This window comes from Schistocerca nitens, chromosome 3, assembly GCF_023898315.1.
Source record: "Schistocerca nitens isolate TAMUIC-IGC-003100 chromosome 3, iqSchNite1.1, whole genome shotgun sequence".
Taxonomy (NCBI): Eukaryota; Metazoa; Arthropoda; class Insecta; order Orthoptera; family Acrididae; genus Schistocerca; species Schistocerca nitens.
In genome coordinates, this window is record NC_064616.1 from 327,648,739 (window position 1) to 327,674,073 (window position 25,335).

The following is a 25,335-nucleotide window of genomic DNA, read 5'->3' on the forward strand; positions in this document are numbered from 1 at the left end:
CAAAATATTCACTCCTTCCAAAGACCATATACCCACCATCAGATCTCTCTTGCAATACGTTCCATACTCCACTTAAGCACTCAAGCCACCTATTCCCACGAGCAGGTCCACTGTGTTTTTTGACCGTCTCGGTACCACAGTCTAACCCATCCCAGTCCACGCCACTCCCCATACATCTGTCACACCACCTTGACATCTATCCCTCCGATTAGAAATAAGTTACCCCTCCCTATGCTTTCCGATTTCAGGGCTCCTCTCCTTCAACCACCTCTCCCTTTGCTTTCCTTCTGTTGACCATAGCCTGGCCCCCATCTTAGTTACCTATATCACAAATCCAACGTTTTTGTACCCAACAACCTTCCACGTTCTTCCTGTCCGCACAACCCAATTGCCTCAACCCACCAGCCCAACAAACATTTTAACTACTCCAAAGGACCATTTAACCTTCCCTCTCCCCATTACTCGGCCTCAATGAAGGTATAACAGTACAGTTCCTATTTTATCACTATCGCGACTTGTTGTTCTTAAATGTCGTACATCTTCCTCTGCTCATTTTAGACAACATCAACAAAAACAAACCTTTTATGTATTTTGAAACACCTGCATATAGCTCATCCTCAAAAAAAACATTCGCATTTTGTGTACTTTAAACTCTCTCGGCTGGAGTGTGAAGTATTGGTTCACTTCCAGCCTACCCTCGACTGTGTGGCACGAGGTTATTAAATAACAATAAAGAAAACAAAACGAACAGGCTCTCTCCACCAATCACTAACAGGGCGTCAGCTGATGCAATTGTGAAAACTCGGCGAATGTCGGGACGACACTTCCTTACGTCAGAGTTACTTTTCACTCGCAACCCGTGTCCCCATACATTAACTACAAAACTTACTATCGCACTGAAGATTATGTTATGATACAGACGCACAGTGCACTATAGTATTCTCAAATCTGCAGTGCTAACAAGTGCCATCAGGTATGTAGCTCCATCTTCTGCGAAACTGTGACTATATGCGTCGAAATATTTCTTTTATCAATAATACGAAAACGTAGATCCCTATATACAGTTTTCTTTTCATTGAAATGCCATGGAACCTAAAAAAAGAGTTCATCGTTAAAAAAAGCCTTCACTGAAGCAGTAAGCACGGAGTTCCTCCCACAGTGACATGTTTAAAACTGTTGTGGCTCTTTTCGTCCTAGGTTCTTCTACACATCCATCACTGTAGTACCATCAGTGAAGTATACAGGCCACATTTCCGCGAAGCAACAAAGCACAAACATGAAGGTCGACATTCCATCCCCAATCTCCATAACACAGCCACATGGCACCCTTAAAGGTAGGCGAAGTTTAGTAATCTCTTATGTAACGTCAATGGCTAGCACATAATTATACACAATGTCATACGTTCCTTTATAAAACTGCCTCTATAAGTTAGTGGTCAGCTTTTCATGTACCTAATTTGTGATACAAACTTCATTTTATTCTGATATACCCTTTCTGTGATACAATTTTCACAATCGTTACTCTAGATAATCAGACCAAAGTTCAACCGGAAGAGTGCTCTCAACCGTGTGACTGTGTTTTCTGAATAGCGCAATATCTCTTTGATATTAAACGTGAAATATATATCTGAATGTCGTATAATCACCAGTGATAAACAGCGACAGATATTTCGAAACACAAAATGAAAGCCATCAAATACGTTATCAGCAAATTTCTACATTTTGGCTCGTATAGGTCGCATTGCTGTAACAGGCATACATGGTTGCGAATTGTGCAGAGAACAGAATCGTATATACGAATGAGCGGAAACGGAACAATATAATGTAACTGCTCAACGGGATAATCAGCACAGCCGAATGAAGTGGTACTGTACTCACATTCGGAGTCCAGTTCACCATCTGGTCATCCAGATCTAGGTTTTACATGGTTCCCTAACTCCTTAAGACAAATATGTTCATTCGACAAAATATTAGTCACAATTCAAAAGAAGCCACTGACCGCTTTGTAGCGATGTAAATGGTGTAGTACTGGTACCAAGCAGTCGTGTTATTCTCCACCTTTGAAGTCATGGTGCTGAATGAATGTGAATGTATCGGTCGATTTCAGAGTGAAAATTGAGAGGGAAACAGGATGAAATTCAATTCTTCACACCGTAAAATGAAGCTGTACGCCTTCAGTGGGCCAACAACATAGAAACTAGATAGTAGCTGAGTGGAGGCGTGTAGTGTGGTCCAGTGAGCCGTAATTTTCGCACTTTTCAAATTATGTGAGGGACTGATCGCAACGACGACCCGATGAGGCGTTTAGCCAGCAGTATGTGGTGGGTGTAGTATAGGCCAGTGGTACTTCTGTCATATTCCGTATTTTTTTTTACCACCACTTGGGCCTACTTATTCAGGTTACCGTGAGCATGAACTTTTCTGTTTACTTCAACATTTTCGGTGACAATGTTGTACCGCGTATCGCCATAGGTCCTATCGCCAAATTGGGTGAAGGTGCGGCCTGCGTAGCGCATTCAGGACCCTCATGACATTGTTCTTATCGTGAGGTCTACTAAGTAACCTTTAAAGCAGTGAGATATCCTCTCAGGTTGTGAGCGTGGGGTTGATCTGCTATTCTATTATTCCGCCCAACGGATTAATCTGAGATGTACCCTTTACCCTGTGGCTCCTGCAAGATGCAATTTCCACCCCCACACTACTACAGAAGTCAGACAGACGCTCCTAACGTTCTAAAGAGAAATGCCTGAAAAACTTTTAGCAATAAATATCTTCTGGAGTCGTCCGCTGTAAGGAAAAGCCACAAAAATTCACAAAATTTCTTACGTAACTAATTCGGTCTTGGGTACTGGAGTAGTGCTAGTTAGTGTAAGAAAACATGAAACTAACGAAAATTATTATTTATTTTGCAAAAATTCTGAGAAATCACAATGACACTTTTAGTTATGAATTGAACAAGTTATAGCCTTGTTCTTTTCGGAATGTGAATTTATCTCTCAAGGATAGGATTCGTTAATGAAATTTCTATACAAAGTTTAAGATTGTTGTTGACTTGGCAGAATGGCTGAGAGGCGTGCCTACTCAACTTGAATAATTATCCTTTAGAATGTTGCAAGGTACGGTCGAGACTGTCGCGTGTGAAATGCAGTGAAGTGTACTGTTGTGGAGGAAATATGGGGCTCGCAATACCTGTAGCGCACAATACCGTAAGCTGAGATGACTGCTGTCTGCGCCGCTCGCTGCTGACAAATGAGATAACTCTCGTTCTATCTGGATTGACCTTCGACAATCAAACTCTCCCTACGCCTTAACGAAGTCAAGGATTCCTATTCGCCCCTAGGCTAACTATTGGCGTGTACATCGGTCAGATAACCAGTCCACCGCGATACCACTCAAAAATTCGCTCGCAGGCGTTTAATTATAATTCTGTTCGTTCACACCGCACAATAAGTGTGTCAGCCAACACAGTGAACAACGCTTAATCGCAAGGACTCAATATAGAGAGTCGCACTTCGATTCGCTCTCGATAGAGGTGCTCTCTCAGTGACGTACTGAGGAGAGACTTGTTCCTCGCTCCAAGAGCGACAACGGAAGTTTGGGAGTGGCCGTTGAGGCATAGCGCCGTATACCGATCCTGCCTTGGAGGCGGTTGAGTGGGAGATGTGTCTCAGAGCTGGATAGTGACAGATGGTGACGCGAGACTGGACGCGCACGTAGTTTATGTATCAGCCGATAGAGGACAATATTGGACAGGGGGACTATGATTTTAATTTCGATTGTACCCACTAGAGTGCACTAAAGTAATAGAATTTTTTTTCATAAACTGTTCTAGTATTTTCATAAAGTGTTATTATGTCTTTTTGTGTATGAAAAATCTTATAAATGTGTTTTAGCAGTATGAATGATGCATGAGTGTGGTTTAAGGTTAATATTGTTTAACGAGTTATGTAGTGTGGGAACATTTCGAAGAAGTATGGATATGGACAAAGCCGGCCGAAGTGGCCGTGCGGTTAAAGGCGCTGCAGTCTGGAACCGCAAAACCGCTACGGTCGCAGGTTCGAATCCTGCCTCGGGCGTGGATGTTTGTGATGTCCTTAGGTTAGTTAGGTTTAACTAGTTCTAAGTTCTAGGGGACTAATGACCTCAGCAGTTGAGTCCCATAGTGCTCAGAGCCATTTTTGATATGGACAAAGGGGATTTTTGTAGAATAGATTTGTAAAGTAAGTTTATGGTAAAGGAAAAGTTAATTCAGGTATAAATAACAATAGTAAATAACTTTATGCATAAACAAAACTTCAGCAAATTAGATAATTACATCGGTAAAAAGTGTTGTCGTTAGGTTTACTATTTTGCGATTGGTTATTGATAAAAAGCGCGGACTGACGCGGGAGAATGTTGCTTTGCTATTGACTGTTGAGTAAACTGACCAACGGTACAGCGGTATTCTTCGTACGCCTTTCTCTACTGGTAGAGAAGACTTAGAGTATTCTAGAGAAGAGTCGAAGCCAACCCATGAAACAGTTCGGACGTGAGCCGGCCGAAGTGGCCGTGCGGTTAAAGGCGCTGCAGTCTGGAACCGCAAGACCGCTACGGTCGCAGATTCGAATCCTGCCTCGGGCATGGATGTTTGTGATGTCCTTAGGTTAGTTAGGTTTAACTAGTTCTAAGTTCTAGGGGACTAATGACCTCAGCAGTTGAGTCCCATAGTGCTCAGAGCCATTTGAACCATTTTTTTTTTAGTTCGGACGTGTGTAGTAGTAGTAGTTCCGATGGAAACGATAAGTTGCCCGAGCTAGCAGTGTTTCATACATCAAAATTGTGGTAAACTGACGGCATAATTATTCCGATGTGTGTGTAGAAACTTCGGAATTTTAAGTGAATTTTGTGACGGTAAAAGACATCTATTCCGCGTGGCATATTGAGCAGGTCGGTGGCTAAAAATGTGACTGCATTGGTATCGACAGACTTAATATTTGGCGAGCATTCTCAACCAAAAACAATATGTATCTTTGTAGCTATTACGTTTTCGGGAAATGCAACACCATAAACTTGCTAACGTGAGTGAAAGGGGCTGTGAGTGACTGTGATAAGACTGGCAAGGGCTTGGCAGTGATACTTGTTCACCTAAGTTTCAGAATATATTAACTGAGGACAAAATTTCCAACCTTTCATTTCGTGTGAAAACTTTATCTCGAAACGTAGATTAGTGACTTTAATTGCAGCCTGGCTCACGTCGGCTTCCCTACTGATGATATAGTGAGACAATGTTCACAGGTAGGTGCAGGTACGTCGTAGTAAAGGGACGGAAGGAACCGCGCCGCCGCACCGTGATCGTGCACGTATCGGTTAAGGCAACCAATCGCGTCAAGCGAGAAATCCGGGTTCGAGTCCCCTTCTCATTAGCACCAGTCTAATACACACCCAAAGGTGGTTCACATTCGCAGCTGCGGATGCATTTCCTTTATGAATGTATTTACATTTGCTGCTCATGGTCACTGAGAGCCGCCTGCAAGCGGACGTTGTTATTCGACTTTACGTCAACAGTTATGTGAAGGCTCCTTTCTAAGCTGCCGTCTGAGTCTACAGACCCGGCCCGGAGAACAGTTTCCCAGGGTACAAAGAACCACAGCAGAGGAAAGGAAATACAGTACTAACCTGACTATAGCAGATGTTGAAAGTGACCACCGTTCACCTCTTGGCACTTTTGGGCCCTAGTCAGCAAGTTGCTGAAGGTTGATCGAAGCTCTGCTGCAGTTCTTGATGACGATGAGGGTTGTCGCGATACACCTTAGACTAGAGGTCTCCCCACACAGAGTAATCTGACACTGACAGACCAAGTGACTTGGGTGGTCAGCTAGGGCCGTGACCAGACTGACCTCTCCTAATACCCCTGTCAGGCATAAGGATAGCGTAAATGTGCTCCAAGCTTCGGCCAGCTGTATGGGCAGTTGCTCCATCCTGTTGGAAGTAACTGTAGGTCTTTTTCTCCTCTGCTTATGCTGCCACAAAAGATTTCAAAATGTTGGTAATGTAGCGCGCCAATGTCAGCGTCTGATGAATGAAGATGGGAACAATAACACGGCTGCAGACATTGCACACGAAACCTCAACCTTCTGATCATTCGATGGTGTTTCGTGAAAGTTATGCGGATTGTTTGCTGCCCAGAACCTGTGATTCTGTGAGCTGACATAACCACTCAGATGAAACCAGGCTTTGTCAGACATAATGAAGAGATCCATGTCCAAGACATTCATTGTTATCTCAGTGGACAGCTACTCACAAAACTGGAGACGCTGAGAAGCGTCTGCTCACTTTAATGCATGAACAACAGACACTTTGGGATGCATGTGCAGGGCAAGGTGCAGTATTTGTCCACATGATCGACGTGATACGCCGGTCTCTTGCGACAAGCGTCGTGTTGATTTGGTAGGACTGTGAAGCATTTTCTGGTGAACAGCAGCCATATTTTCCGGTGTGCGGGCACGTTTCGGAATGATTTTTAGAAGTTCAAAACAGATCCTGTCTGATGCCATTTTCGGACTAAGCGATGAGGAGCAGTCTTTGACGGCACTTTGACACCATTTAACTTTTCAGCAAACAACTGACCACACCGTTTCCATGACTTTGTCGTCAAGTAACTTTCCACAAGGAATACCTGCTGTTCCACTATGAGTACCGTGGACCCCTTTGCATTGCTCCAGCTACAGTGACACAGTTCGCACTACACTGTGAACCGGTATGGACCACGTGGCGGGCGTACACGCGGTGCGCGCGTCACGGGGTGTGGTTATATTCATACATCTAAATCTACATCTACATCTACATGCATACTCCGAAAGCCACCTGACGATGTGTGGTGGAGGGTATCTTGAGTACCTCTATCGGTTCTCCCTTCTATTCCAGTTTCGTACTGTTCGTAGAAAGAAAGATTGTCGGTATGCCTCTCTGATTTTATCCTCATGGTCTCTTCGCGAGATAAACGTAGGAGGGAGCAATATACTGCTTGACTCCTCGGTGAAGATATGTTCGCTACGGTCGCAGGTTCGAATCCTGCCTCGGGCATGGAAGTGTGTGATGTCCTTAGGTTAGTTAGGTTTAATTAGTTCTAAGTTCTAGGCGACTGATGACCTCTGAAGTTAAGTCGCATAGTGCTCAGAGCCATCTGAACCATTTTTGAAGATATGTTCTCGAAACTTCAACAAAAGCCCGTACCGAACTATTGAGCATCTCTCCTGCAGAGTCTTCCACTGGAGTTTATCTATCATCTCCGTAACGCTTTCTCGATTACTAAATGATCCTGTAACGAAACGCGCTGCTCTCCGTTGGATCTTCTCTATCTCTTCTATCAACCCTATCTGGTACGGATCTCACACTGGTGAGCAATATTCAAACAGTGGGCGAACAAGTGTACTGTAACCTACTTCCTTTGTTTTCGGATTGCATTTCCTTAGGATTTTTCCAATGAATCTCAGTCTGGCATCTGCTTTAGCGACGATTAATTTTATATGATCATTCCATTTTAAATCACTCCTAATGCCTACTTCCAGATAATTTAAGGAATTAACTGCTTCCAGTTGCTGACCTGCTATATTGTAGCTAAATGATAAGGGATCTTTCTTTCTATGTATTCGCAGCACATTACACTTGTCTACATTGAGATTCAATTGCCATTCCCTGCACCATGCGTAAGTTCGCTGCAGATCCTCCTGCATTTCAGTACAATTTTCCATTGTTACAACCTCTCGATATACCACAGCATCATCCGCAAAAAGCCTGTCTTAACCACACGCCCGGGCCACTTTTATTTGCCCCGCCGGTATTAGCTCATACGGAGCTCCAGAAACACGTTTCTGTGAGCTCTCCCGACATTACACTTGTGCACTTTCTGACATTACTACTCAATACTTTTTTTTTAAATCCATGTCAGTGGTGCCCTTTCGTCTACCTCTTCGCGATGAGTATGCTGTGGTCACTCCTATCTTCCGTGATGACAACACCCATGGTCACAGGGGTGCACGCATATGTTACTGATTTGACTAACTATCAGGCACTCTATCCCACTTCGATTGGCCCGTTAGATCAACTAATTGTAGCACCAAAGAAAATGTCTGGGACTATTCGGAGCAGGAAATCAAAAGTAGCTATCAAAATCCCCGCTATTTCGTACCTCTGCAGCATCTAAACACGAATGGTGAATGTTGTGGAGTATCTTCTCACCGAATGGAGGCCATTATCAAGACTAGAAGTGGTGTACACGTCATTAGCCTCATGTCTCCGGAGGGTAACTACTTATTATCCAGAGTAATTATCACGATGGTACCTTTGAGAAGGACGCAACCGAGTTCCTTACTCACTCTTTCCAATTTGTTTCGATGGTTTATTTTGATCGAGTTTTCAACAAACAGGTCCATCTTTGTGACTGACTTGTCAGAATGTTTGACCCAGGTTCAGTTCCCGTTGCTGCAGTAGGAGGACTGCAGCAGGAGCAGTAAAACTCACGAATCCAGTTGAGGAGCCACACGAATGATAAATTACGGCTACAAGATCTCGAAATCTGACAACAGCCGGAAGAGCGATATGTTGATTTTATGCCCTTCTACACTGCATCCAAATGATGCCACATGGTAGATGTTCACATAACGGCCAATCAACATCGGGTGATCCTCTGGGCCTGGTCGCGGAGTTGCCATTGTTCGTCCCAAATACGAGTCTCTTTCCGGTCTCTATTAACTTCCCCGTGGACAGTACGTTCAACCCTAGAGATTCCGCCCTATGAGCGCTGTCTTAGCCGCATGACCTTAGAACGACCGTAAATATCGACCACAGCCTCGGTTTGAAGTAAGTAATCCGGACCTGTCTTTTGGACGGATCGACCCCGTCTACTGTAGGCTGGACAGCTGCCGTTATCTAGAAACCACTAACGCTAATGACAGCAACGTGAACTTAACACTGTCACTGGGGTGCTGAGTAGCAAGATGTAATATTTTCGTACTATACTCTAAAAGTGCTACCTGTTAGTCATGTGGCGTTATAGCGTTGCCACTTTGACTGCCATCTGCTGCGTGGCTGTGAGTGACAAAGGTATAACGGGTCACTTTTGAAGTACTGTTACGTGTTTCTCAGTGGCAGCCCATTCTCTGAAGTTTGATGGGAACGCAAGCCTCTGTGTCGGCAACAGTTTTTAAAAGTGTTCAGTGAGAGAACAGTAAGTAGATGACATGCTCTGTAGGAATTAATTTCAGCTAAATTCTGGCCCTAGCCAAGAGCGAACCCAATACTTGGAGGGCGGGGGTGGGGGGGGGGGGGGGGTGTATGACACGAAATAGTTTTGAGATTTAACGGTCGCAGGTTCGAATCCTGCCTCGGGTATGGATGTGTGTGATGTCCTTAGGTCAGTTAGGTTTAACTAGTTCTAAGTTCTAGGGGACTGATGACCGCTGATGTTAAGTCCCATAGCGCTCAGAGCCATTTGAACCATTTTTTGAGATTTAACGACAAATAGCTTGCTACTAGCCAGTATCCATTATATGTTCTAGCTTTCTTCAAAATAATTTTTAATTAATACGTCTGTCTGTTTGATAGCACAAGATGCAAGATCAGTTTTCGATATTTTTTTTCTATTTGGGGGTGAGGGCGCAGTGTTCTCCCATGCCCATCGCTGGTTATCCTCTTGGTGTTAATCTAAACGGCAAAATGAAAGGGTGGTTAGCAACCGCGGTCACCCACTGCAGATCTGTTCACCACGGTAGCTGTGCAGACGAAAACTTAAGGTAACCTCTGGTGTCCTAGCCTTCACAATTCCTAAATCTGTTTTCTTTATGGTTATGTTTGGATCCGGAACTCAGAATCTGTCCCTTAAATTTCATACTTCAACAGGCATTGTAATCGCACCAAAAATAGCAACAGAAATAACGCAAGTGATTACAACACACAACATCGTTACTGGAGCACGTGTGTGTTACACGTACACTGTGAGTCAACCGCAACTCAGTTGTGGGACACTGAAGTCATTTCCAAGCTGTGACGTTTCAAATAATAAGCAGAATTAGTCAGAAAACAGTCTTGTTTTGACTAGTCCAACAGTGCTGGTCAAACAACTATCAGACGCTAATGTGCTGATCACAGTCCGGTCTTCAGATTTGTTAGGTATCGTAGCAGGCAAACACCAACAACAATGGTTTGCGGTGGCATTCGGTACAGCTCGAGAAACCGACTCTTATGTATTATGGCAAATCTGTAAGGAAACCGTTAGATCAAGGAGGTTACAGAAGCAGAGTTACTGTCCCTAATGTGGACGACTACATAACGTATTTCACAAAGACCATACCAGTCCACAACTGGAGAGGAATGTGAAAGCCTTGTTTCAGAATGACGGACACTACACATTCCCTATCTCCACATTTTACAAATGTCTGGGACACGGGTTTTTCGCGACCTTGTTCGTCATGCCGGTGATTTCTTTGGTTGGACACACGACAGCTAGGTCTTTCGAGTCCGCTTGTTGTTGTTGTTGTTTGTGTGAAGTGATCAGACAGCGAGGTCATCGGTCTCATCGGATTAGGGAAGGATGGGGAAGGAATTCGGCCGTGCCCTTTCAGAGGAACCATCCCGGCATTTGTCTGGAGCGATTTAGGGAAATCACGGAAAACCTAAATCAGGATGGCCGGACGCGGGATTGAACCGTCGTCCTCCAGAATGCGAGTCCAGTGTAGTCCGCTTGTTCCTCTTCCATAACTCGTAGACATCGTTCTGATTTTTATGTAAAGGATAAGAAACCTCACAAATTATTGTTTCTTAGTCGTATCATTCCAGGAATTCGAATAGCGCTCCGGCAGACTAATTAATTTCGGGAAAAAAGTAAAAATTTGTCTCAATGAAGTAACTTAATGGACGAAAACAGAAAGCAGTTGCATTTCACAAAAAAGCCAAATAAAAAAATGTTATTAGGGCAATTATTTAGTGATGAAATTTGTAGTGTGCTGATAGTATAAATTAGTCACGACGCTCTAGTTTGCGATGCAGATTGGTGGGCCAGACCCGTGTCGAATGTGCGCCGCAGATTAAAGACCGTGGCTGGTGCAATGGCCAGCTTGAGTGTAGTTTTAAGGGGTTTTCCAAGCTCTATTTGGCAAATGTTGGCCTGGTCAAAATAAAGTAAATGTGCCAAATCATAAAAAAACGAACGCTAGGAGAGAGAGACTGATAAAGTCTGCAGCACAGGAATGGACGACGAAAGTGTAGCTAAGCGAATCATCGTCTACTTCGAAGGCGAACAACTCGTCATCAACTCACTGATCGAGGTGATCCACTGGGGTCGTACTCTGGTGTACGGCGGTTCAAATCCTCGTGCGGTAAGCAAGATTTAGGAGTTCCCCTAATTCGATTAAGACGAATGCTGCGATGGTTTCCCTCGAAATGGCGCGGTCGATATTCTTTCCCATTCTTTGCCAATTCGAGCTTATCTTCCGTCTCTAATGACGATGTCGTCGACGAGACGTTAAACTTTAATCCACCTTGTTTCTTTATTTCTTGGTCTTCATCACTCGTTTATTTTCGAAAACTTGCCTAGGTGTTCGGAAATGTTGATTGTCCTTAGCACAGGCAGCGGTCTCGGTGAAGAGAACTTGGACGAGCCTATTTTGTTCGTTGAAATAAACCCTAGACAGACCAACAGACAGAAAGTTCAATTTCTCTATCAGGATATTAATTTCTCCTATACATAGTGATCTGAGTCGAAATTTGGCGTTTTTTCGCACATAGTTCTTTCTGATCTACGATTTGTGCACTGCATGATACGTTCTAAACACTGCAGCCACTTGTGGAATTGCTTTCTGTCAGCGCGCTCATGTTTCTCACATCTACCGAGTACTTCTTTGTGCGCCGTGTGTTTTGACAGCAAGTAGTTACCGCATGTACGGCTACTAGATTAAGGCCATTTTTGTGCAGATACATTTTTCGTGATACAAACCTCGCATACGGGCAGAACGTAAATTAAAGTTTAAATTAAAGACAAACATACTGATTTGTTTCTTGGGAAAAATCATACTGCAGACAAATGCATATTTACCGAACTGGACGTGTTTTCTCTGGTATTTTATAAGAGCATTCTCATTAAAGAAGGAAGGAGGATTGGTGTTCAACGTCCAACCGACGACGAGGTCATTTAGGACAGAACACAACCTCGGACTGAAGAAGTAAGTCGCCGTGTCCTGTTCAAGAGAACCATCTCGGCATTTCCCTTAAGCAGTTTCAGAAAACCACGGGGTATCCAAACCTGATTTTTCGTATGGGGAATGCAACAAGCGCCCTCTCGAATGCAAGTGCAGTGTCTCAACCTCTGCGTCACCTCGATCCGTCATTTTTATTGAAACTTCTATTATTTAGAAAATAATGACGTTATGAGCTTGATATAAAAGGAATAGGAAATGGAAAGACGAGTATTCTATTCAAGTATCTGGTACCATATTTGTGTTACTCGTGCTTCTTTCCAGGTACATTAGCACAATAAAGGAGTATCGTAGTAAACTGAAAAAATGATGAATGTCCAACTAGTTTCCTTCAGAAACAAATCGTCCGCCACAACTACAAGCGATAGTTGCTGTATTATGCAGAAATTAGCCATACTTCGGTTTCTATGTAATTGTACAGGATATGTAAGTCGTTATTACTGCCATCACCAATTACCCGTTCTAGATACTGGCTTCGTCTGGTTTACTCAACATATCATGACTGTCGGCTTTGTGCATCCACGTTTGTGCTGATCTTCGATCAGATCATCGACGAGATCATGTCTAGCCACCAGACTTCGAACAAAGAATTTGCTTTGCTCATCTGCCTACGTACCAAGGCGATGTGCAAATCATTTTCATAATGCCAGAATGAATTTTCGCTCTGCAGCGGAGTATGCGTGGTCTAAGTTTCGAGTCACAGTCCGGCATACAATTTTAATCTGCCGGAAAGTTTCAAATTCATAAAATGTCACCATAACACCTTTCTTTGTGCTTTTTTCGCTCTACTAAGGATGTATTTGTCGTCCTCTAACTTATCGTTACTCCGAAGAGTCTTTTTTCTATTGCCTATTGTGCAGCCTTTAATTTTCGAAGTTCCCGCATTTCAGGTCTGTGCCGCACTGTGATGGATTAGAACTGGCAATGCGTTGTGGTTGTACGTTGATGAGCCAAACAGTATGAACACCGCTCGCGACTTTGGAAAAGGGCACATTGTTATGGTCCATCGCATGGGAATGAGCATCTCGAAATAGGCGACGATGGTCGACTATTCGCATACTACGATGTCATTATCTATGGAAAATGGTTGAAGGACGGTGAAATCTGAAGTAGGCGATAAGGTGCTGAGTGTCCATATCTCATCACAGAAAATGAAGCTCGGATGTTTGCCCGCTCTGTGCTGCAGAACAGGTGACTATCTGTGGCAGATCTGACGACAAAGTGCAATTCTGGTGTAAGTGCAAGTGTTTTGGAGGACAATATTCAACTCACAATATTGAAAATGTGGTTCCGCAGCGGGTCACCCCAGCGCGTGCCCATGTTAACCCAACATCATGCGTCAGTTATAACGGCAGTGAGCTCGGGATCTTCGAGACTGGCCCGTGAATCAATGGAAACGTGTCACCTGGTCAAATTAATCATGTTTCTTGGTGAGAAGATGGTCAAACATATACAGTTGTGGAGTACGTGAACATTTTCATTCTGCAGCGGAGTGTGCGCTGATATGAAACTTCCTGGCAGATATCAGCGCACACCCCGCTGCAGAGTGAAAATGTCATTCTGGAAACATCCCCCAGGCTGTGGCTAAGTCATGTCTCCGCAGTATCCTTTCTTTCAGGAGTGCTAGTTCTGCAAGGTTCGCAGGAGAGCTTCTGTAAAGTTAGGTAGGTAGGAGACGAGATACTGGCAGAAGTAAAGCTGTGAGGACCGGGCGTGAGTCGTACTTCGGTAGCTCAGATGGTAGAGCACTTGCCCGCGGAGGTCAAAGGTCCCGAGTTCCAGTCTCGGTCGGGCACACAGTTTGAATCTGCCAGGAAGTTTCATATCAGCGCACACTCCGCTGCAGAGTGAAAATCTCATTCCGGCTCTTCTGTCTGTGTTTACTTGCAAATGGAATGTTTTTGGAAAGGGTCTGCCTTGAGCAAAACATAATTTTTATTTTTTATTTTATTCCCCAGACATGTTTTACTGAAGTTTCAGCCTAATCAGTGGGTTCTTTACCATCTTTTTGTTACCACGTATATAAAATCCAGGAAATCCATCTTTGGTAACAAGAATATTGTAAAAAACCCACTGATGATGCTGAAACTTTAGCGAAAGATGTCTGGGGAGTAAAAATAAAATAAAGATTGTGGTCTGATCGAGGGAGACTGACTGCAATAGCAGACCTCTATGCTGATCACTCTTCATGACAGTACACATCTCATATCATTTTATGCACGGTTTTCTCAATCTCGACGACCTTTCCATTAATTACATTCAGTAATCTTGTCACCTTCTTTTCGAGCTATTCTATCAACAATATTTAAGGGATGAAATGTTTTTACCTCTTCTGATGTTGTTTTGGATCTTTACATTTGCCTTAAGACCTTCTAGATCTCTGTGTTTGTCACCTCTATACATGACTGTATTCTATCATTTAACTGCCACGTATGAGATTCAACTTTCATAGCAGCTGTTTGGTATGGCTATCCAACTCCGTTAACCTTTTTTCGACTGCATGCTCACTTCACAGGATTCTGTCATTCAGCAGGGAGTCACCTTTGGCAGCTGCTCCTTTGGCACCACTATACAATTGTGCTAATCTTGCGTTGACTCTCTAGATTTTTCTGTCGATGTATAGTCATATGTTTGGCTTGCGCTTCATCTCATCAGAATGAGCACATTGCTTATGAGCACATGTATCTATAGCCTACTGAATTTTCGTCCATATCAAGTAGCATTCAATTTCTTCGTTTTATCAATAAACATAAAGCCTCACCGAAAATTATTCCAGCTAACCCTACATATGGTAACAAATTCATTGAATGATATGTCAGTTCCTACATCTGCTTGTAAATATGATTCAAATTCAGACTCTCCTGTTTGAAAGCAATAATAAGGTGCACGTTATCCCTGACCAACTGCTTTCGAATCGTTGGGCATGTCTGGCTCAAATAGAAGACATCGACTTTCTAATGACGACCAAAGCAGAAATTTTCCAGATGCATCCTGGTTTTATACTGTGACATCGTCAAATAAGAATATGCTCTTTGACTTTACTTTTTCAGGTGGTAGAATAGCGCTGCTTTCGCTTAATGCCCGGTATATTACTATATTGATATCGTGCAAAATCTCCAACAATAGTTGGTATTCGAGCTGAAATAAGGTTTTGAAAAAAATATACGGACGCTAGAAGCGGTTACCCTCAGAAAAAAAAATAGTTCAAATTGCTCTGAGCACTATGGGACTTACCATCTACCGTCATCAGTCCCCTATAACTTACTACTACTTAAACCTAACTAACCTAAGGACGTCACACAACACCCAGTCATCACCAGGCAGGGAAAATCCCTGGTCCCGCCGTGAATCGAACCCGGGAACCCGGGCGTGGGAAGCGAGAACGCTACCGCACGACCACGAGCTGCGGACGGTTACCCTCAGGCCGTGTTGACAGTGATAGGACAACATTATTCTTCCCACAATTTGAGAACCAACAATTCCAGCACATATGTTACTGGGAAGTAATGATCCATTCCTTTTTTCTTCTTCCAGCATCACTGCAGGACAAGTCGGTTACTATAAGACTCTTTTGATGGGTATGTTTTATCCACAACTATGTTCTCACATTGGCATACAGGGTATTTGTAGGGAAAACACACAAATAGCTCTTAAACTTTATTTGTAAACAATTAAATATTGCAGGGTGTATGTACAGACTTAAAGAAGACTACAGTCCTGTGCCTGTATCTGGCACGCTGGGCTCACATATTCTTACAAGAGAACATCCCCATCGCACCCCCCTAAGATTTAGTTGTAAGTTGGCACAGTGGATAGGCTTAGAAAAACGGAACACAGACCAATCGAGAAAACAGGAAGAAGTTGTGTGGAACTATGAAACAAATAAGCAAAATGTGCAAACTGAGTAGTCCATGCCTAAGATAGGCAACTTCAAGGAGAGTTTGAGCTAATGAGCGCCGTGGTCCCGTGGTTAGCGTGAGCGGCTGCGGAACGAGAGGTTCTTGGTTCAAGTCTTCCCTCGAGTGAAAAGTTTAATTTTTTATTTTCAGACAATTATTATCTGTCCGTCCGTTATGTTTTCTTCCCTTTTTTGGGAGTGATTATCACATCCACAAGAAAACCTAAATCGGGCAAGGTAGAAGAATCTTTTTACCCATTCGCCAAGTGTACAAATTAGGTGGGTCAACAACATATTCCTGTCATGTTACGCACATGCCGTCAACAGGGTCGTATAGAATATATCAGATGTGTTTTCCTGTGGAGGAATCGGTTGACCTATGACCTTGAGATCAAATGTTTTCAGTTCCCATTGGAGAGGCACGTCCTTTCGTCTACTAATCGCACGGTTTTGCGGTGCGGTCGCAAAACACAGACACTAAACTTATTACAGTGAATAGAGACGTCAGTGAACGAACGGACAGATCATAACTTTGCGAAGATAAAAAAAGTAAATTTCTCACTCGAGGGAGGACTTGAACCAAGGACCTCTCGATCCGCAGCCGCTTACGCTAACCACGTGACCACGGCACTCCTTAGCTCACACTTTCCTTGATGTTGCCTATCTTGCGCATGGACTACTCAGTTTGTAGATTTTGCTTATTTTTTTCATACTTCCACACAACTTCTCCCTGTTTTCTCGATTGATCTGTGTTCTGTTTTTCAAGGCCTATCCACTATGCCAACTTATATAACTAAATCTGAGGGGGGTGCGATGGGGAGGTTCCCTTGTTAGTTCCATACAAAATGAATCATAGAACTGAGCGATGGTTTCTTCTGATGGACACAGGGTTTGGCAAGCAGACTCCCGCAGTTTACTCCACAATGTCTCACAGAAATGGTGGGCACACGACTGCCATCTTAGTTGACATTCTACAACATACTTTGTATCATAACTTGTGTACGTTATAGTCTTAAACGTCTCTCCCTAGAGATATGAGCACTCTCTCGTGTTAAATATTTTAATTGTTCCAGGGGAGTCGCCTTCTGTGACCGTATGATCTCCCAGCATTACTGATGGAGAGCGGGCGTTCCAGTGGAACAAAGCAGACGTCTGTATTGTTGTATTACACAGCCAAAACTATTCATCCGTGGATAATATAACTTTGGCATTACTAAATCTTAGATTTTCAAACACAAATACCTGTTAAAAACCCTGGTCCGACATCATAGTGATTCGCATTTACAGGCAGTGTTGGTTAAACTATAGAAAACTATAAACAACGTAATTACTGAATCATGTGCCTATTTCACCTCGCCTACTGTACACCTCAACATCTTTACTCTATGCTGGTTCTCCATGACAGGGCGAGCTATTTACACTACGTGAACAAAAGTAATCGGACACCTGGGTGAAAATGACTCACAAGTTCGTGGCGCCCTCCATCGGTAATTCTGGAATTCAGTATGGTGTTGGACCACCCTTAGCCTTGATGACAGCTTACACTCTCGGAGGCATTCGTTCAATCAGGTGCTGGAAGGTTTCTTGGCGAATGGCAGCCCATTCTTCACGGAGTGCTGCATTGAGGAGAGGAATCGATGTCGGTCGGTGAGGCCTGGCACGAAGTCGGCGTTCCAAAACATCCCAAAGGTGTGTAGGATTCAAGCCAGGATTTTGTGCAGACCAATCCATTACAGGGATGTTATTGCCGTTTAACCACTTCGCCACAGTCCGTGCATTATGAACAGGTGCTCGATGGTGTTGAAAGATGCAATCGCCATCCCCGAATTGCTCTTCACCAGTGGGAAGCAAAAAGGTACATAAATCATCAGTGTAGGCCTGTGCTATGATAGTACCACGTAAAACAACAAGGGGTGCAAGCCTCTTTCATGAAAAACACGACCACACCATAACACCACCGCCTAACACCACCGCCTCCGAATTTTGCTGTAGGCACTAGACATGCTGGCAGATGACGTTCACCGGGCATTCGCCATACCCACACCCTGCCTTCAGAGCGACACGTTTGTACTGTGATTCGTCACTTCACACAACTTTTTCCAGTGTTCAATGGTCCAATGTTTACGCTCCTTACACCAAGCGCGGCGTCGTTTGGCATTTATTGGCGTGATGTGTGGCTTATGAGCAGCCACTCGACAATGAAATCCAAGTTTTCTCACCTCCCGCCTAACTGTCCTAGTAGGTGCAGTGGATCCTGATGTAGTTTGATATTCCTGTGTGATGGTCTGAACAGATGCCTGTATATTACACATCACGACCCTCTTCAACTGTCGACGGTCTCTGACAGTCAACAGACGAGATCGGCCTGTACGCTTTTGTGCTGTACGTGTCCCTTCACATTTCCACTCCACTATCACATCGGAAAAAGTGGACCTAGGGATGTTTAGGAGTGTGTAAATCCATCGTACAGACGTACGACTTAAGTGACACCCAATCACCTTACCACGTTCGAAGTTCGTGAGTTCCGCGGAGCGCCCCATTCTACTTTCTCACTATGTCTAATGACTACTGAGGTCACTGATATAGAGTACCTGGCAGTAAGTGGCAGCACAATGCACCTAATATCAAAAAAGTATGTTTTTGGGGGTGTCCGGATCCTTTCGATCACATAGTGTATGTTAATGTACATTATTTGCATAATGTATCCACGTTACTAAAAAAATTATTCTCACACTATAAAAGATGAATATGCTGGGCTCTTCTTCCAGTTCATCAATAGAATGAACAGGGTTATCGTTATTTGCAGGGTGACGATGTTCAGCATTAACTTGTGTGAGGGCAGTCGGTATATACTTCAAGATATGTCAACCAGTGCATCGGCCATTACTTGGCTATTAAGGGAGAACAGCGACTGCACAACTTTGATGTATGCAAGAAATCGACGCAACCCAGACGTTCTGGATAGTCCCAAATATGTTACGATGCCTCGGCTGGAGGACCTAGGTTCTCAAGACAGCGACCATCATGTCACTAAGTGTTACACGTTCGAGTGGCTGAACTCAAGTAGTATTTGTAAAGTGATTTTGAACATTTATGGGAAACGTAGTAAAAGGCGTCATAGTTTGAATGCTGCAGACTATAATTCGTTTCCTTTGCTGTGTGATATTTCACACAAATTTAACTTGCTGCCTCCAGTATTTAAAAATGATGTTCTTCTTACTGTGTATGAGCCCAGCTATAACATTATGATGTGAATGCACAATGCCGGATTGATGAACCACCTCCTTTTAAACTGCTGTGTGTTGGTTCTAAATAGGAAAATAAACATTTTTGTAGTATTTTTTTAAAACAATATGTGTAGTCATGGCAGCTTAACATGAATTTGGTAATGTTAAAGGAATCAAAGACGCTACCGACTAGGCATGGCTTCTATGTCTTTTCATGAACTCTTATTTCAAACTTGGATGAGGAGGACGTGACACAGTATCGGTCCCTCCATCCAATGCCTACCTCTATGCCCATGGGTGGAGGCTTGTTATTTCCCCCCACCCCCCACCCCCCTCCCAGAGATAAGTTATGAGCCTGAACCTATCTCTCTCTCTCTCTCTCTCTCTGTTGATGCACACTCATACCAGACACACATCAACAAATATTCTGTGAGTCTGGACACAGCGTCATAGGCAGCACCATAGACAGCAGGGATGCTGGATAAGTGGCATCAGCGGCGGTAGCAGTGGTGCTGAAGGAGACGCTGGCAGTAGTGGTGGTGGTGGTGTTGGAGGTGGTAGCAGTGGCAGTGGTGGCAGCGGTGGTGACGAGTCAGTGCTGAAGGAGATGCTGGCAGCAGTGGTGGTGGTGGTGTTGGAGGTGGTAGCAGTGGCAGTGGTGGCAGCAGTGGCGACGAGTCAGTGCTGAAGGAGACGCTGGCAGCAGTGGTGGTGGTGGTGTTGGAGGTGGTAGCAGTGGCAGTGGTGGCAGCGATGGTGACGAGTCATTGCTGAAGGAGACGCTGGCAGCAGTGGTGGTGGTGGTGTTGGAGGTGGTAGCAGTGGCAGTGGTGGCAGTGGTGGCGACGAGTCAGTGCTGAATGAGACGCTGGCAGCAGTGGTGGTGGTGGTGTTGGAGGTGGTAGCAGTGGCAGTGGTGGCAGCGGTGGCGACGAGTCAGTGCTGAAGGAGACGCTGGCAGCAGTGGTGGTGGTGGTGTTGGAGGTGGTAGCAGTGGCAGTGGTGGCAGCGGTGGCGACGAGTCAGTGCTGAATGAGACGCTGGCAGCAGTGGTGGTGGTGGTGTTGGAGGTAGTAGCAGTGGCAGTGGTGGCAGCGGTGGCGACAAGTCAGTGCTGAAGGAGACGCTGGCAGCAGTGGTGGTGGTGGTGTTGGAGGTGGTAGCAGTGGAAGTGGTGGCAGCGGTGGCGACGATTCAGTGCTGAAGGAGACGCTGGCAGCAGTGGTGGCGGTGGTGTTAGAGGTGGTAGCAGTGACAGTGGTGGCAGTGGTGGCGACGAGTCAGTGCTGAAGGAGACGCTGGCAGCAGTGGTGGTGGTGGTGTTGGAGGTGGTAGCAGTGGCAGTGGTGGCAGCGGTGGCGGCGAGTCAGTGCTGAAGGAGACGCTGGCAGCAGTGGTGGTGGTGGTGTTGGAGGTGGTAGCAGTGGCAGTGGTGGCAGCGGTGGCGACGAGTCAGTGCTGAAGGAGACGCTGGCAGCAGTGGTGGTGGTGGTGTTGGAGGTGGTAGCAGTGGCAGTGGTGGCAGCGGTGGCGACGAGTCAGTGCTGAAGGAGACGCTGGCAGCAGTGGTGGTGGTGGTGTTAGAGGTGGTAGCAGTGACAGTGGTGGCAGTGGTGGCGACGAGTCAGTGCTGAAGGAGACGCTGGCAGCAGTGGTGGCGGTGGTGTTAGAGGTGGTAGCAGTGACAGTGGTGGCAGCGATGGTGACGAGTCATTGCTGAAGGAGACGCTGGCAGCAGTGGTGGTGGTGGTGTTGGAGGTGGTAGCAGTGGCAGTGGTGGCAGCGATGGTGACGAGTCATTGCTGAAGGAGACGCTGGCAGCAGTGGTGGTGGTGGTGTTGGAGGTGGTAGCAGTGGCAGTGGTGGCAGTGGTGGCGACGAGTCAGTGCTGAAGGAGACGCTGGCAGCAGTGGTGGTGGTGGTGTTGGAGGTGGTAGCAGTGGCAGTGGTGGCAGCGGTGGCGACGAGTCAGTGCTGAAGGAGACGCTGGCAGCAGTGGTGGTGGTGGTGTTAGAGGTGGTAGCAGTGACAGTGGTGGCAGTGGTGGCGACGAGTCAGTGCTGAAGGAGACGCTGGCAGCAGTGGTGGCGGTGGTGTTAGAGGTGGTAGCAGTGACAGTGGTGGCAGCGATGGTGACGAGTCATTGCTGAAGGAGACGCTGGCAGCAGTGGTGGTGGTGGTGTTGGAGGTGGTAGCAGTGGCAGTGGTGGCAGCGATGGTGACGAGTCATTGCTGAAGGAGACGCTGGCAGCAGTGGTGGTGGTGGTGTTGGAGGTGGTAGCAGTGGCAGTGGTGGCAGTGGTGGCGACGAGTCAGTGCTGAATGAGACGCTGGCAGCAGTGGTGGTGGTGGTGTTGGAGGTGGTAGCAGTGGCAGTGGTGGCAGCGGTGGCGACGAGTCAGTGCTGAAGGAGACGCTGGCAGCAGTGGTGGTGGTGGTGTTGGAGGTGGTAGCAGTGGCAGTGGTGGCAGCGGTGGCGACGAGTCAGTGCTGAATGAGACGCTGGCAGCAGTGGTGGTGGTGGTGTTGGAGGTAGTAGCAGTGGCAGTGGTGGCAGCGGTGGCGACAAGTCAGTGCTGAAGGAGACGCTGGCAGCAGTGGTGGTGGTGGTGTTGGAGGTGGTAGCAGTGGAAGTGGTGGCAGCGGTGGCGACGATTCAGTGCTGAAGGAGACGCTGGCAGCAGTGGTGGCGGTGGTGTTAGAGGTGGTAGCAGTGACAGTGGTGGCAGTGGTGGCGACGAGTCAGTGCTGAAGGAGACGCTGGCAGCAGTGGTGGTGGTGGTGTTGGAGGTGGTAGCAGTGGCAGTGGTGGCAGCGGTGGCGGCGAGTCAGTGCTGAAGGAGACGCTGGCAGCAGTGGTGGTGGTGGTGTTGGAGGTGGTAGCAGTGGCAGTGGTGGCAGCGGTGGCGACGAGTCAGTGCTGAAGGAGACGCTGGCAGCAGTGGTGGTGGTGGTGTTGGAGGTGGTAGCAGTGGCAGTGGTGGCAGCGGTGGCGACGAGTCAGTGCTGAAGGAGACGCTGGCAGCAGTGGTGGTGGTGGTGTTGGAGGTGGTAGCAGTGGCAGTGGTGGCAGCGGTGGTGACGAGTCAGTGCTGAAGGAGACGCTGGCAGCAGTGGTGGTGGTGGTGTTGGAGGTGGTAGCAGTGGCAGTGGTGGCAGTGGTGGCAGCGGTGGCGACGAGTCAGTGCTGAAGGAGACGCTGGCAGCAGTGGTGGCGGTGGTGTTAGAGGTGGTAGCAGTGACAGTGGTGGCAGTGGTGGCGACGAGTCAGTGCTGAAGGAGACGCTGGCAGCAGTGGTGGTGGTGGTGTTGGAGGTGGTAGCAGTGGCAGTGGTGGCAGCGGTGGCGGCGAGTCAGTGCTGAAGGAGACGCTGGCAGCAGTGGTGGTGGTGGTGTTGGAGGTGGTAGCAGTGGCAGTGGTGGCAGCGGTGGCGACGAGTCAGTGCTGAAGGAGACGCTGGCAGCAGTGGTGGTGGTGGTGTTGGAGGTGGTAGCAGTGGCAGTGGTGGCAGCGGTGGCGACGAGTCAGTGCTGAAGGAGACGCTGGCAGCAGTGGTGGTGGTGGTGTTGGAGGTGGTAGCAGTGGCAGTGGTGGCAGCGGTGGCGACGAGTCAGTGCTGAAGGAGACGCTGGCAGCAGTGGTGGTGGTGGTGTTGGAGGTGGTAGCAGTGGCAGTGGTGGCAGCGGTGGCGACGAGTCAGTGCTGAAGGAGACGCTGGCAGCAGTGGTGGTGGTGGTGTTGGAGGTGGTAGCAGTGGCAGTGGTGGCAGTGGTGGCAGCGGTGGCTACGACTCAGTGCTGAATGAGACGCTGGCAGCAGTGGTGGTGGTGGTGTTGGAGGTGGTAGCAGTGGCAGTGGTGGCAGCGGTGGTGACGAGTCATTGCTGAAGGAGACGCTGGCAGCAGTGGTGGTGGTGGTGTTGGAGATGGTAACAGTGGCAGTGGTGGCTTCGGTGGCGACGAGTCAGTGCTGAAGGAGACACTGGCAGCAGTGGTGGTGGTGGTGTTGGAGGTGGTAGCAGTGGCAGTGGTGGCAGCGGTGGCGACGAGTCAGTGCTGAAGGGGACGCTGGCAGCAGTGGTGGTGGTGGTGCTGGAGGTGGTAGCAGTGGCAGTGGTGGCAGCGGTGGCAACGAGTCAGTGCTGAAGGAGACGCTGGCAGCAGTGGTGGTGGTGGTGTTCGAGGTGGTAGCAGTGGCAGTGGTGGCAGCGGTGGTGACGAGTCATTGCTGAAGGAGACGCTGGCAGCAGTGGTGGTGGTGGTGTTGGAGATGGTAGCAGTGGCAGTGCTGGCAGCGGTGGCGACGAGTCAGTGCTGAATGAGACGCTGGCAGCAGTGGTGGTGGTGGTGTTGGAGGTGGTAGCAGTGGCAGTGGTGGCAGCGGTGGTGACGAGTCATTGCTGAAGGAGACGCTGGCAGCAGTGGTGGTGGTGGTGTTGGAGATGGTAGCAGTGGCAGTGGTGGCTTCGGTGGCGACGAGTCAGTGCTGAAGGAGACACTGGCAGCAGTGGTGGTGGTGGTGTTGGAGGTGGTAGCAGTGGCAGTGGTGGCAGCGGTGGCGACGAGTCAGTGCTGAAGGAGACGCTGGCAGCAGTGGTGGTGGTGGTGTTGGAGGTGGTAGCAGTGGCAGTGGTGGCAGCGGTGGCGACGAGTCAGTGCTGAAGGAGACGCTGGCAGCAGTGGTGGTGGTGGTGTTGGAGGTGGTAGCAGTGGCAGTGGTGGCAGTGGTGGCAGCGGTGGCGACGAGTCAGTGCTGAATGAGATGCTGGCAGCAGTGGTGGTGGTGGTGTAGGAGGTAGTAGCAGTGGCAGTGGTGGCAGCAGTGGCTACGAGTCAGTGCTGAAGGAGACGCTGGCAGCAGTGGTGGTGGTGGTGTTGGAGGTGGTAGCAGTGGCAGTGGTGGCAGCGGTGGCGACGAGTCAGTGCTGAAGGAGACGCTGGCAGCAGTGGTGGTGGTGGTGTTGGAGGTGGTAGCAGTGGCAGTGGTGGCAGCAGTGGCGACGAGTCAGTGCTGAAGGAGACGCTGGCAGCAGTGGTGGTGGTGGTGTTGGAGGTGGTAGCAGTGGCAGTGGTGGCAGCGGTGGCGACGAGTCAGTGCTGAATGAGATGCTGGCAGCAGTGGTGGTGGTGGTGTAGGAGGTAGTAGCAGTGGCAGTGGTGGCAGCAGTGGCTACGAGTCAGTGCTGAAGGAGACGCTGGCAGCAGTGGTGGTGGTGGTGTTGGAGGTGGTAGCAGTGGCAGTGGTGGCAGCGGTGGCGACGATTCAGTGCTGAAGGAGACGCTGGCAGCAGTGGTGGTGGTGGTGTTGGAGGTGGTAGCAGTGACAGTGGTGGCAGCGGTGGTGACGAGTCAGTGCTGAAGGAGACGCTGGCAGCAGTGGTGGTGGTGGTGTTGGAGGTGGTAGCAGTGGCAGTGGTGGCAGTGGTGGCGACGAGTCAGTACTGAAGGAGACGCTGGCAGCAGTGGTGGTGGTGGTGTTGGAGGTGGTAGCAGTGGCAGTGGTGGCAGCGGTGGCGACGAGTCAGTGCTGAAGGAGACGCTGGCAGCAGTGGTGGTGGTGGTGTTGGAGGTGGTAGCAGTGGCAGTGGTGGCAGCGGTGGCGACGAGTCAGTGCTGAAGGAGACGCTGGCAGCAGTGGTGGTGGTGGTGTTGGAGGTGGTAGCAGTGGCAGTGGTGGCAGCGGTGGCGACGAGTCAGTGCTGACTCTCGCTAACAAACTATATAATTTTTATAGGTAGCTGAACAGGACATGTAGGTGTGAAATAACAACAGCAAGAAGTTATAAATATATCACATTTTACTGACAAATATGAACACAAATTTCATTGAATGGTGGCACCACAGAAATTTCTGAAAAATAGTCTCCTGTAAGCCTGTGTGGCATTCAGTCCATTAGGTGGCATTACATTTACAGGAATTCCTTCAGTGAACTCAACCTCTACATACCTGACTGGTTCTACATTTACACACTTTGGTACAGTGG

At 47.4% G+C, this 25,335-nt stretch overlaps 1 protein-coding gene across 1 annotated transcript in view; it reads left to right on the plus strand.

Moving 5' to 3' along the window:
* Window positions 1-24,883, plus strand: part of LOC126249212 (uncharacterized PE-PGRS family protein PE_PGRS10-like) — a 102,534-nt gene extending 77,651 nt beyond the window's left edge. Inside the window, exons 2-26 of the mRNA XM_049950866.1 lie at window positions 19,798-20,029; window positions 20,129-20,287; window positions 20,337-20,459; window positions 20,509-20,631; window positions 20,681-20,803; window positions 20,853-20,975; window positions 21,075-21,233; window positions 21,283-21,405; window positions 21,505-21,663; window positions 21,713-21,835; window positions 21,923-22,093; window positions 22,143-22,265; window positions 22,315-22,437; window positions 22,487-22,618; window positions 22,754-22,876; window positions 22,926-23,048; window positions 23,193-23,315; window positions 23,365-23,487; window positions 23,537-23,659; window positions 23,759-23,917; window positions 23,967-24,098; window positions 24,145-24,270; window positions 24,320-24,442; window positions 24,578-24,700; window positions 24,750-24,883. Of these exons, the coding sequence (XP_049806823.1) occupies window positions 19,798-20,029; window positions 20,129-20,287; window positions 20,337-20,459; window positions 20,509-20,631; window positions 20,681-20,803; window positions 20,853-20,975; window positions 21,075-21,233; window positions 21,283-21,405; window positions 21,505-21,663; window positions 21,713-21,835; window positions 21,923-22,093; window positions 22,143-22,265; window positions 22,315-22,437; window positions 22,487-22,618; window positions 22,754-22,876; window positions 22,926-23,048; window positions 23,193-23,315; window positions 23,365-23,487; window positions 23,537-23,659; window positions 23,759-23,917; window positions 23,967-24,098; window positions 24,145-24,270; window positions 24,320-24,442; window positions 24,578-24,700; window positions 24,750-24,883 (3,408 nt within the window). The remainder of the gene's footprint in view (window positions 1-19,797; window positions 20,030-20,128; window positions 20,288-20,336; window positions 20,460-20,508; window positions 20,632-20,680; window positions 20,804-20,852; window positions 20,976-21,074; window positions 21,234-21,282; window positions 21,406-21,504; window positions 21,664-21,712; window positions 21,836-21,922; window positions 22,094-22,142; window positions 22,266-22,314; window positions 22,438-22,486; window positions 22,619-22,753; window positions 22,877-22,925; window positions 23,049-23,192; window positions 23,316-23,364; window positions 23,488-23,536; window positions 23,660-23,758; window positions 23,918-23,966; window positions 24,099-24,144; window positions 24,271-24,319; window positions 24,443-24,577; window positions 24,701-24,749) is intronic.
* Window positions 24,884-25,335: the final 452 nt, after the last annotated feature.